We start from the raw sequence: 14,089 nt of genomic DNA, 5'->3' as shown, positions 1-14,089 counted from the left end.
TATATGCAACAAAGTAGTGGTAATGGGTTTCTTGACCAGTTATGTAGGTAGTCTAACCAGGGAAGAGACCGTACTAGACCTTGTATTGGGAAATGAGCCTGCCTTAATTGTTTTAGTGGGAGAGAATTTTGGGAATAGTGATTGTAACTGTAATATTTCAAAGTTATGGATGAGGATAATGAATGAAATTTATTTCTGTCAGTACAAACATAACAAAGTATCATTTTCAACGATGATTTCATAACAATGATTTCATAGGACAAAATTACAACAAAAAACACACATATTCTTTAAAACAGACTGAAAGGGTGTAGGCTGAAGCTGCAGCTTATTATGCCTACCCCTTTTACTTATACAACATATTTAACATCAATCATCACATCAAAACAAAAAAATTCATAATCTTTTAACACATCCAATTCCAAGTATCATTTATTTACATTGCTCCCATTCATTTTAAATCATGTGTTCTATATTTGTTCATTAAATCATTTTAATTATTTTTTTTAAACTTAAGTGTGGTGCATATTTTTAAATTCTCACTACAACTGTTCCATAGATTCACCCCTCTGATTGAAATACAATGTTTTTTTTTACATTTGTTCTTATCCTTTTTATGAAATGTACAAGTTCCTCTCAAATCATGTTGACTTTCTCTCATTTTAAACAAACTTTGGATACTTTGTGGTAGCTGTCCATTTTTTACTTTATACATAATTTGTATTATTTTAAAATCTTACAAAATCTCTGAAATTTAAAGTGTTGAATAAATAGTGGATTGGTTGGCTCATAACTTATTTACAATTTGTATGACTTTCTTTTGGAGTAGAAAAATTGTATTTGTTTTGTATGTATTTCCCCATACCTCTACACAGTAAGTCATGTCTGTGACTATAAGTGAACAGTATAATGTATACAACAGGAATTCTGCAGATGCTGGAAATTCAAGCAACACACATAAAAGTTGCTGGTGAACGCAGCAGGCCAGGCAGCATCTCTAGGAAGAGGTACAGTTGACGTTTCAGGCCGAGACCCTTCGTCAGGACTAACTGAAGGAAGAGTGAGTAAGGAATTGGAAAGTATAATGTATACAAAGATTCCTGATTTAAGAAATCTTTCGCTTGGTACAGTATTGCAATAGATTTTGACATTTTTGCTTTTACATAATTTGTGGTTTCCAGCTTAATTTATTATCTATTACCACTCCAAAAAAAATTTAGTTTCAGATACCTTATCAATTTCAACATGATTTATTCTAAATTTACTATATGAGTTTGGTACATGGTTTCCAAATATTATGAATTTAGTTTTACTTAGATTCAGTGATAATTTGTTAGTATCAAACCATTTCTTTATAATTTTTCTTTCTCCACTGTATCCAAAAGTTGTTTCAGATGTTCCCCACTACAAAATATAGTTGTATCATCAGCAAATAATATACATTTTAATTATATCGTTTATATACAAAATGAACAGCAATGGACCAAGCACTTGTGCTTGTTCCTTGTGGAACCCCACAAGTTACCCTCAAAAGTATTGAATTCAAGTTGTTTATATGTACATATTGTACTGATATCTGTCTTCCAAATAACTACAGTACTTAACCAGTCATGTGCCACCCCTCTAATACCATATCTTTCTAATTTTGTTAATAATAATTTATGGTCAGTGGTGTTAAATGCTTTTTTTTAGATCAAGGAATATCCCCACTGTGTATTCATTTCTTTCTATAGCGTTTGATATTTCTTCTACAAAATCTATTAATGTTATTGTAGTGGTTCTGCTTTTTCTGAAACCATATTACTGTTCACAGAGTATATTATGTTGTTATGAAATTATTTAACCTTAAAAATATTTTTTCCAATATTTTGGAAAACTGTGAGACAACCTGGAGGGGATTGAAGGGTTGGTAGGTGTGCTAATTTGGGGGAAGGTTAATTGTAACATTATTCATGAACTGGGAGAATACATTGGGATTGGCTGTTATTGAATTAATCCACTCCTGATGGAGAGCTATTTAAAGGTAAACTGGTCAGAATTCATTCCAAAATGAAGCAAATGACAGTATTCAGGAATTTTGAATGATGAGAGATGTTTTACAAGTTTGCTCAAAAAGAGAAAGGAAGAATGTTAAGTTTAGGAAGCTAAAATCAGATGGTGTCTTTTGAGTTGTCAAAGGGAAGCAAGAGTGAGCTTAAATAGGGAATCAGGAGGGCTAAAATGGGCCATGAAATATCTTTGCCAGGTAGGATTATGGGAAATCCTAAGGTATTTTATACATACATTAAAATTAAGAGGGTAACCACGGAGAGGGTGGGTTCATTAAAGACAAAGTAGGGAATTTATGTCTGGATACAGGAAGTGGGTGAGGTGTTAAATTAGTGCAAGGTATTTGTTTCCATGAAGTATTGGAGAAGATTTTTGGGGACAGGGTTTGCTCTCATCTGGGGGGAGAAAACATAGGCTGATTAGACAGAAGACTACATATGGTGGAAATCTGGAGCAACACACAAAGGAGCTGGAGGAACTCAAGGGGTCAGGTGTGACCTCTCCTGTACAAAGCTATGATTATTGTTGTTTAATAGATTTATTAGATTAATGAGTATGGCTTTGTGCAAAGGGTGTTATTTCTTCCTTGAGTTTTTTTTTCTAGGAGATGACAAAGGTGACTGAGGACAGGGCAGTGGATGTTACGCACATGGACTAGTAAAACTTTTTGACCATCTCAGAGTAGGCAGATTCAGAAAATTAGGCAAATATGATCCATGAAGACTTAGTAGATTGGGTTCAAACCTGGCAAATGGTAATGGAGGGGTGTTTATACAGAGTGGAGGTATGTGACCAGTGATATTTTGCAAGGGTTAGTGCTGGGACCTCCTCTTTGTGATGTATATCAATGATTAGGATTAAAACAGGTAGGTTAAATAGTAAGTTTACTGATGACACAAAAATTAGTGGAGTTATGGATAGTGAGGAAGATGTTCAAAGAATTCATCAGAATATAGAACATTTTCAAATGTGGACAGAGAAATGGCATAAACCAGACCAATGGAGCTGGTGTGTTTTGGAAAATCAAACTCAATAGGAAATAATACAGTAAATGTTAGGGAGTCTTGGAGTCCCTGATGTGCAGATGGATATTAGGGTGCAAATTCGCAGTTCACTGAAAAAGGCATCACAATGAAGAGGGTGATAGGAAAGTGTACAGCAAACTTACCTTCGTTGATTGTTGTGTTGAGTATAAAAGTTGCAATTTTGTTTCAATTGTATAAAACTTTGGTAAGGTCACATTTGGAGTACTACATTCAGTTTTATTTGCCACATTATGGGAAGAATGTGAAGGTTTTAGAGAGTGTGAGAGATGATTCACCAAGATATTACCTGGATTAAAGAGAATTAACTATAAGTAGAGGATGGACACTTGAATTGTTTTTTCTGGAGTGTTGGAGTTTGAGGTCCAACTGATAAAAGCATTAAAGTAACTGGGCTAGATAGTTTTGCTTCTGCATGATGGAAATGTCAGATGCTGGAGGCCTTGAAGGCATAGGTTTAAAGCTGTGTGTGTGTGTGTGTGTTTGGGGGTGGGGGGGATGCATTTGATGGTGAATTCAAAGAACATTTACAAGACAATTATTTTACAGAGTGGTAGGTGCCTAGAATGCACTGACAGTGGAAGGTGTAGACACTAATGCAATAGTAATATTTAAGAAGCATTTCAACAGGGTCATAAGCAGGCAGTGAGTGGAAGGATATAGACCATGTGCAAGCACTGCATTGTTTTAGATTGGCATAATGAGATTACAAACACATAAGTTTTTGAATGACATTTCAAACACAAGATTTTGCAGATGATGGAAATGCAGAGTAACCCACACCCAGATGAATTGAGCAGGTATAGCAGCATCTACAGAGAGAAGTAAACCTTTGTCATTTTGGTCCTGATGCAGTGTCTCAGCTGGACCTGTTCCTGTGCTGCTCTGTTTAGCATTCTATTTGTTCATTCTCTTTTTGCTTTAGTGGTTGACATTAAAGTGAAGAACTTGACATTTTAATGAAGAACTTTATGGGTCATCTTTCATTTGGAAATGCACTGAGAAATGATCAAAATTGCGTGTAGTAAAATAGCATGCAAATGCATTTCAAAAGTGATAACTAGACTATTTTGAAAATACTGTAATTTTTAATAAATAGACATTTATTCTATTCCATTAATTTTAATGTACAGTGCAGACCAATTTCCTCAGCTTGTATTTTCATTTCTCATACCAGCATGTAGTTTATCTCCTAGAATACTATTTCCCCTGTAGGTTAATTAAAGTGAACTGCAATAAAGTACTAATAAACTAATCAATGTGGTTTATGATATAAATATTTTCAAAAATGGATCTTGGGATATTTTAAAATTACCCTATTTGATTGACTAAAGATGCTGCAATATGTTGATATGGAAATAAAAATTAGCAGGATAGAAATCTGATTTAAAAGGGAGAGTCACTGAGTATCAGAGCCACACAGCAAAATATTTTAGATTTCCAATCAGTTATGGTGGTATTTAGTATTACAGAGAAATCATATGGTTTTGTACTAATATTTATGCTTAGGAGCCACCAATGCATGTATGGTGGCTGAGGATAGATTCCAGTCCTGCTATGATATTGTTTCTTCTACCCAAGCAAATGAAATGAATCACAAGTATTCTAAACGGTTAGCTATCTGAATATTGGGCAAGAGATTTGGTAGAGCTGAAAGTCTGCAAATACAAGAGGCAGCATAAATTGTGATCTACAGTAGAGCTACTAGGACTTGATGTTTCAATCCCTATGGAATAAATCAAATGTTTTGAGGAAACTCTAGTAATCTTGTTAATACACTTTAATCTATAGCTTGGATATTTTGCTGTTTCCAGGCTTAAAAATCCGGGTTAGAATATTGAGTTTTATCTACAATCAAGGTGCTCTTTGAAGGAAAAACAAAATGAATTGTAGTGTAAGCTTGTCTTCACTCGTTTTTCCCTTTGCCGTCTGTTACAGAACCAGACTCGTATGACTTCTTTCTCCAGGTTTAGACTTTCTGCCATTTGCATGATCTCCTGGGAGGAAGGTTTACTTTGATGTCCAAAGTGTGTCTCTAGTGTTTCTTTTGCAAGCATGCTGATGATACAAAAGCAAATGTATAGACTAGTTCAATCTGTGCTTGCTGTATAATTTATTATACTATTTCCTTAATTTTGTACTTGTCAATTTCCTGTGAAGTAGCAGTGTAAACTTGCCCTTTAAAGTTTTGCATAACAAATTTTGTTTTCCTGTAGTGGAAAATATTCAACATACATGTAGTGTAGAAAGGTAAAATCCAAGCATATATTTCAATGGTTTTGCAAATGTCTTGCTTTAGAAATTTTTCCCCCTCAACTTGCATCTATGGAAGTTGCATCAGTATTTAATTAGCTTGTCACAGGCATATAATGCTTTGTCCATTTTTGATTTTTAATGGGAAACCCCAAACTATCAATTTCCCAGTTTTTTTTAAACTGTAGAGTACTAGATTTGCTAAGTGTCACAATGAACATGAAATTTGCTATCATAAATGGTGCAAAAGTTTATATTCACAATTTTGCCCCATTTAAAAGAAACTTTAAATTTATAAAAGTTGCTCTTAACCTTTTCATGCACAAGACATAATTTCAGGAAGATTAGCCTGAGTTTGTATTTTTAAATGAATGTACTTTTATGTGGAAAACACATTGTTCCTCATGAGAATATTTAACTATTATGCTCACCTGATTGTAGTCCTTCTTTTTCTTTTCCTTTCAGTTGTTCCTGCCCTTTCATTATTTAAAACTGCGAGGAAACAGTAACAGAGTACAATTTGCATTCATCTGCAAGAACTTGTATCCATTCTCTTCTTTGAAAACTTTGGTTAACTTTGGGTAAGTTACATGGGCATAAACCAGATCAAACTCCAATGCTTGTAGCATATTATTTGCTGGCTTCTGAATATGTTCCCACATTCAGTTTTGGCAGTGTGCCTTGGCAGTTTAGTGGTCTTGAAGCAAATGCTGTACAAATTGCTGAATATTACCAGGACTACAAGGATTAAATTACCAAAACAGATTACATGCTAAATTCCCTTGACGATTGAAAATTAATGAATATGCCAATTCAATTATTTGGTAGAGTAGAGCAATACTACTTTTATTAGAGGTCCATAACATTAAAGTTAGAATTCAATTATTCAGTGAGTAATGCAAGGAAGACTTCATAGAAAGGGTAGAGTTCTGATTCCCCAGAATTTTCTTCAGTTTGTTGATCAGAACATTTTGAAAATGAGATGGAATTGTTTAAAGCAACAATGAAGTCAGTAAAAAAAAAATGCGATAAAATTCAGCAATGATCAAGCTGAATGGAAGGACAGGTGTATGGGCATTCCAGGTCTGATTTTTCAAATCTTCCCTGCTGCAATAATAATCTTTAATAATCGACTCCAATAACTTTTCAATAATCTATCTTCCAATTCTGTTGTTTTGATCTTTCCGGAATTGGTGGCAATGACCTCAGTTATCAAGGAATTCCTTTGTTTTGAACTGTCTTGCTTTTAAATTGCTTCATAAAATGACCTCTTCAGGCAAGAATAGTTATCTACCCTCTACTTAAATTTAAGTGAATTTTCACCAGGTATTAATGGTAATGATTAAATTTTACTTTCAATTTTCTGATAACGCTCCTGGAAAGTACCTAAAGAAATCTCCCTTATTAAAGGTAATGTATAAATTATAGTATACCCAAACGGGTTATATCTACTATTGTATTAAAAATCTATATAACCACGTGTTTTTTTTGCTTTAATTACAGCAACATTTAACCATTCTTGAACTCTCAGCATTCTGAGGATCTTGTTCATTTTCAAGTTAGCACATATGATTTAGGAAAGGCTCCTACAACAACAAATATCCATACTAGCAAAATTTAACATTTAAGAACTGGGGCAAATGATTGCAACGAAAAAAAATACTGCAGGAACTCAGCAGGTTAAGCAGTATCTATGGAAGGAAATGATCGTTTAGAATATGGTACATTCTAACAACACCTAATTGTAGTAGGAGGAAATTACCTATGTGTTGGGAGTTAAAGGAATAGAAAATTGTTGATGGGGAAGAGTTGAAATAAATTCAAAGAAAACTAATGCATATATATTTATGCAAATAAGTTGGATATCTGGTATATCAAAATGAAACTTGAGAAATTTAATAATTTAGTGATTAACAGAAATAATTGTACTCCATTGAACAGAATTAAAAAAAATCGAGAGACACATACCTCCTATTTGTTCTGCTTCATCTAACCATTTGGAAAGGATTGATTTAAGTTTGCAAGCATTTTTAAAGCTCAATTGTAAATTTTCAAAGCGACAAATTGTTGTTTGGCTAAATTCTGAGCCATGCACAGCAGCAAGCGCCTCTCCAACATTTGTCTGTGTGTAACCTGTGGTGAGGAAGGAAGAAAGGTGGCCTCAAGGGAGATTATCAATTGAGGCAATACAGTGTAAATATTAAATTTGCACGCACTTGTTTGGAACTATGAACTTTAACCCTGCTTGAAATTGAACAGTTTTACAAGTAACTGAAGCTAATTAATTTCCAATTCGCACATTTCCACATAAGGAAAGGAATGACACATTCTTACTATAATTTTTATTCTTGGCTTAATTTATAAATTGGGAGTAAATATACAAAAGTGCAAAAAAGGATGTATTTTGTATTTGGATTTAGTTATATTAAAATGACAAATAAACTCTCAAGTCACAAACAGGGCTAGGTTTTCGAACACCGAAACATGACATTCAGCTGTTATACGACAATTTAAATGAATCCTACACAAATCCCATTTTATTCTCACCACATTGAAACCAATTTCCCACAGATAATACCATTCACTTTCACTCAAGGGACAATTTACAGTGTTCGATTGAAATACAAGTTTATTTGTGTTTTGGAAATGGGAAGAGCGGAAGCACCGACGCGAAACCCTCCTTTCAGTTTGGACTAGATTTTAAGCCCAAACTAAATATAAAATACTGCTGATGCTGGAAGTCTAAAATAAAGACGGGTAATACTGAAAAATCCCACCATCATCTGTAGAACTACAAACAGTTAACCTTTGAGGTCGATAACCTTTTACCAGAGGTGGAAAAAAAAGTTGGAGGTACAACCAGCAAAATCCTTGCGTTTAAGTTCCATGCACTGCAGGGGAAAAGTTGTTTTCATGTCAGGGTGGGGTATTAGCTTTCTTTTACTACTCTGTACTCTGAATCGTTTTCAGGTCCTTACTTTGTCGGCCCCAGAATGTCATCGGATTTCTAATCCCATCTTTGAATCACTAATTCATGCATCATCATTATAGTTTCACATTTGTTTCCCTCTTTACGTTGAAAACTCAGCGTTATAAAACAAGACCTTATCACTTGTAAATTTACCTTGTTGAATGAATTGTGAATATAAAATTATTGCACTTTTGGAAATAGAAATGCGAATCTAAGCTCCCTTATTACTTATGTTAAGATAGGGTAAATTCATAGAACTACAAAATAATTCGAGGTACAAGCATCAAAATCCTGTTTTCTGTATTAATTGATTTTCATCCTATGCATTATTATTGTTTTCATGCAATGTGTTATTTCTCCAATAGAAAATACTCATGAACTAAATTATCTCAGGATTAGAAATGTAGGTATAAACTCAGATCCTCAAAAGAAATGATGAATCTGATAAACGCTGACAACACTGTCCTCCTGTCCACATTGTACACGTTTTTATTTCACAGCTGTTCCTTCAGGCTCTAAATAAGTAGTTAACAAAGGTCGCTGACATTTTGAGAGAGTTTTCAAACAGAACCTCCGATATTCATTTTCCTTACTGTTGAAACCCCCCCAAAAATATCGTTAACGCATTCTTAAACATGATTTTCAACTTTTTGAACTGCAATGTACGCTTAATCCTTTGCACGTTCAAAAGGATGATTTTATCGCAGCACCATTTGAGCCAAAGTATCCGCGGCATTTTAATCACAAAATAATCGCATAATTAACAAAACAGTGTTTATTATTTACCCAATTTTATTCTTCTTAATTTAAACTGAGCTGCAAACATCTCTAGTTCTTTGATTTCTGGCGAATCCGCTGCAACCGGGTCCTCGGTACTTTTATTCTTTTTTCGGAAATCTTGTTTGAAGTCCACGGCAATGGATTCCTCGCATAGGACTGACTGATGTAAGGAAGTAAATCCGTGGCCCAGGTTACAGGAAGAGGTACTCAATGCATGGTCGGGCAGTTTATACAGACACGGAGCAAGGCCACCTGCTCACAGAGACAATGCCGCTAGGTTGTTAAAAACACCCTTTGAAATGGAAAATAACTTACTATATGCGCGAAGCTATACATCTTATCAGGCAGTAAAGAACTTGATCAACCATTTTAGCCCTAGCTGCTGCGCGTTTTTCATGAAGTTTATCTTTTGAATGGAATTCTACAACATTAGTAGAATTGTTTACTTGCTTTTAGAAGTTTCACACCTTATTTGAGACATAAAAATATTACCATCCTTATTAAGGTGTAATATTTCTAATGAAGTTTCACCCGTAGACGTTTCTAATGAAGTTTCACACGTAGACGTCACTATTCCAAATTGTCAAAATACCAGAGCCACCACAAAAAAAAATCGTAGAACAAATGATTAACTTTGAGGTGGGAATCAAAATAGTAATTGGAATGAGAATATACATAATAAGCGACTGTAGAGTATTGCATAGCCTGATCCAGACTTATTTATTTAAGTACTACAGTCTCCGATATACTGTATCTATATAGATAAATATTCCTTTTGGACTTTGTACTAGAATGGTGAGTGTCAGACAATGTACAATGACCAAACATGTTTTCTCCTTTGCAGCTTGCCAGTAGTTTGGTATTCTACCATAACCCTATGTATTGTATTAACTATTGTATACCTGTCCGACGGTTCTACCCCGTTCCTAATTTGTACCTGAATTCTCCGTGCCTGGCTGGTACACGTGTTTATTTAATTTCCTTCACGCTATCATTCCCTAATGGTTATCGCTATCGTTCAACACAATTTTTAGTTTAAAAATCGAATCTATGTGTTTCAATTATCTTCAGAACTGTAAATAAAATAATTTAATATATTCCGGTACACTGGACGTTAGCTGGATTAAAGGTTCAGAAAACATACTTTCACTTTCAAGGAGTACAACTGATGTTCCCCGTATTATTGATTTACTTATATATTAGCTTTTTGTATTTGCTCAGTTTGTCTTTTTTTGCACGTTGACTGTCTGTTCAGTCTTCATCTGTAATTTTTCATTGATTCTATACTATTTCCTTGTTCTACTGTGAATTCCTGTAGAAAACGAATCTCAGGGTAATATATGACGACATGTACTGTAGGTACTTTGATAATAAATTTACTTAGAACGTTGAAATGCATCTACCATCCTATCAATTTAAACGCAGTGATTGCTTAGCTTGAGTTCGTAGTGCTTGTTCCACTTCTGTAAAATGCAAGGCAACTGATCAATTCTCAGATTACCTTCGTAGCTCCTCGTCTTGAACTGATGACGACGGAAGAATGTGCCCCATATTTTCTGTGAATTTTGTGTCAAAATTTGGAAATAGGCTCATCTTCACGTGAAAATTCTTGACTGACTACCTATTTGGCATTAAGAACTTTAAATTCTGTTGCCGGAATCGATGACAAAATTGGCAACAATTTCAGTGCAACACTTTGGAACACGGCTACCGGGATATCAATACGTAGAGCAGATTGAAGTTCCTTTTATTGGGGGGGGGGGGGAGAGTCAATGAGATATAACACACTCAAAATGCTGGAGGAACTCAGCAGGTCAGTCAGCATCTATGGAGACCAGCTTCAGGCCGAGACCTTTCATTCCTTTCCATAGATGCTGCCTAACCTGCTGAGTTCCTCCAGCATTTTGTGTGTGTTACTCTGGATTTCCAGTATCTGCAGAATGTCTTGGGTTTTCGTTCAGATCTAAACTTCGTAATAAAAACCTGTTGTCACTGTAGCCGAAATCGTGCTTCTTAACATTTTAGTCATTTGATTGTAGAGCGAATATAAGGTTCATTTAACCACTTCTCAACTCTTATGGAGGTAGTTAGCACTCCATTTTCCACCACTCTAAAGTTGATTGAGAACAGCATCAATTGATGGGGAATTTGAAATGGACTAAAGAATCTGACAGTTTGTCTTCAAAATCGTTTTCATTGCAAGCGCCCCAACTTCCTCACCCCGCCGCTACGCTACACTGATATATGGGTAGAAGGAGTTCTTCTTGCCCCCCCCCCCACAACACACACACCCCTTGTCCATCATTATAATTCATTATAGTCTTCCAGTCATCACATTTTAAAACAAACCTGTAATCACTGCGTCACTCTCTCCTGATTGTCCCGAAACCGAGTTGCGTTCCACAACACTTCTGACTTCCGGTCGCTAATCTGGTCAAATAACCTTACAAGTATGGGCATTGCTGGGAGTGCTGGAATCGCAAATTCGGCATACAGTATTGGCCGATTTCATTCCGCGTACTTAAAAAAAACTCGTGCACGTACGCGTGGCGTTTGTGTTGTGATGAGGTAACTACTGAAGATCAATTGCAAAGCCGTACTGGAAAGCTAGGAAGATTATTACATCCAAACCGTGCTTTTCAGAAGCAGAAACGTAATTGTAATAGCAACAGCAAGAGAAAGGTATATTCACCTTACCCGTCATAACCCCATAAGGAGATTGTTGACTCCCATAATGGCAAGATGGCATGGAGTAATGGAGTCCGGTGGATGTATTGGCCAGAGACCCCGGGGGGAGGTGCATAAAGGAACATTTGGCTGTTGACAGCGGTTGTATCGGGGATAAAACCGATGGGACTAGTTAGAAAAAGCACAGCGTATGAAAAACCTAATTTAGTAATAGTTTCAAATAAAACAGCAAAAATCTCCAATTTCAAAATGTTCTTCGAATACCATTCTAAATCTATAATTATGACAATTGATTAATTGAAAGCTTTAATATTTCTGCTAACATGCTCTTCAAAAGATAGTGCTAGGAATACACGACGACTGTTTACAATGTAGCGATCGAAATGTTTTCCGCATTTAGATGTCTTAAAGATAAAATAATTTGCATAAAAGTCAATTAACACGATTTAATGTAGAGTTATTTTTAAAATGACAATATTATCTATAGATATACAATTCGTGAACTAGGTGTTTTCTTTTAGTTACTGTACCAATATGGCTCGTACTTTTTCCAGTAGCCCACGTTATTCGTACGACGTCAGATAACAACAACTAAAATTAAACATTTGTAAAACTTATTCAACGAACGTTTCCTTTGCTGAAAGTTTGTCGCAAGATACTCAACCTTTAATAAGGGTTGCAGGGTGGAATCTTCCTTCATGTTTGAGCAATGGGGCTTGATCAAAACGAAGGTGGAATTACATAACCCTCTCAAAGCGCAAATCAACAAAATCACCTTTAATTGCAATCTCTGCTGCGACGTAGACAAATTGCCCACAGCAGGCTCCCGCAAAATGACCAAATTATCTGTTAGAGCTTGTCGGGGGAGAATAAAAGGCGCCAAGACGTCAAGGACAAACTTTTGATGTTGCCTAAAGGCGATGACTTTGACGTCCATCCAGATTAAGTGACGTTTAACAGAATCATGCAACGTGCAATTACCTTGTATTATTTATAAGTCAACTTTTGTACATCTGTCAATAGCTGCACAAAATCTTATATTTAAGCCAACGCATAGCCATATCGTTGGTTTGTATACCGAGGCTGTAACTTGCTTTTAATTCCTCGCTCTCCTAGCTCTGCTCCCCTGTTCCGTGAACTATTATTGAAGGTTTGCTTTTCGTACCTCGGCTCCAACTCCCACTTTAAAATCCCAGTTTTAACCAAGGCTTTGACCATCCCTATTACTAAGCCATTAAGCATCTTATCATTTTGGGATATTTACTTACAAAGTTAGAATGTGTAGCGCAAAAGTTGCAGTGCGTAATGTTGGTGTATCTCGCTAAAAGTGGTTTCACATTTTTAAGGTGCCTAAAATTTGATAACAATCCTTATCTCTTCGTCAGTGTGGGCAAAGTGCTCTGACCTATCTCCCAGCCCTGATTAGTTAACCCATACTCTAATTAAGACCATAAGATCTAAGACATTAGGCCATTCAGCCCATCAAATCTGCTCCACCATTCCATTTTGGCCAATTTATTATCCCTCTCAATCTCATTCTCCAGATTTCTCCTTGTAACCATTGACACCCTTATTAATCAAGAACATATCACCCTCCGCTTTAAATATAACCAATGACTTGGCCTCCACGACCGTCTCTAGCAGTGAATTCCGCAGAATCACCACCCTCTAACTAAAGAAATTCCTCCTCATCTCTGTTCAAACGGGGAGTCCTCGTATTCTGAAGCTTGCCCTCTGGTCCTTTTTGCCCACGAATGGAAACATCCTCTCTACGTCGAAACAATCTAGGCCTTTCAATGTTCGATAGGTTTCAATGAGATCCCTCCTCCCACCCCCCATTCGACCGAAATCCAACTAGTACAATTCCGGAGCTATCAACTGCCCCTCATAAGTCAACCCTTTAATTTTGTAACCTATAGTGTAATGAATAAGATTTGAATGGGAACAAAGATTTTTTTCTTTAAGTTACCTGTTGAAACCACACTGATCCCCTGGTTGGGGCCGGAGAGGCACTCAGCGGCATTTGGATGGTGCATTGTCAGTAGCAGCGAGGTCTCTGAACTAAGAGCTGTGAAGTAATTCACATTTTAAATTGTCATCCTGCAGAACTAATTATGCAACAACCAATTTTCAAAAATGCTTTCTTTTAGCCGTACTGTCAGGTATTTACCTTCCCTCTCATTTGCTGATAGCAGACGGTTCCTATGATGGTGGACCCCAGTACATCTACGTTTACAGAGTGGCTGAAGATGTGCGTGGCTCCTACATTGCGCACGTCGGTCGCGTGCCAGTATTTATAAGGCAA

The 14,089-nt window shown here is 36.0% G+C and overlaps 1 protein-coding gene across 1 annotated transcript; it reads right to left on the bottom strand.

Annotated features, from left to right (window-relative positions):
* Positions 1–4,936: 4,936 nt before the first annotated feature.
* Positions 4,937–13,853, bottom strand: pou1f1 (POU class 1 homeobox 1). The gene is made up of 6 exons (XM_072262223.1): positions 13,754–13,853; positions 11,794–11,865; positions 9,103–9,348; positions 7,314–7,478; positions 5,777–5,837; positions 4,937–5,150 (listed from the first exon to the last, which is right to left on the bottom strand). Exons 1-6 carry the CDS (start codon positions 13,818–13,820, stop codon positions 4,937–4,939), a joined length of 825 nt encoding a protein of 274 aa, XP_072118324.1. The 5' UTR covers positions 13,821–13,853.
* Between the last annotated feature and the right edge of the window lie 236 nt (positions 13,854–14,089).

Source organism: Mobula birostris, chromosome 6 (assembly GCF_030028105.1).
Source record: "Mobula birostris isolate sMobBir1 chromosome 6, sMobBir1.hap1, whole genome shotgun sequence".
Taxonomy (NCBI): Eukaryota; Metazoa; Chordata; class Chondrichthyes; order Myliobatiformes; family Myliobatidae; genus Mobula; species Mobula birostris.
The sequence above is the reverse complement of the archived record's forward strand: the minus strand, read 5'-3'. Positions and strand labels throughout refer to the sequence as shown.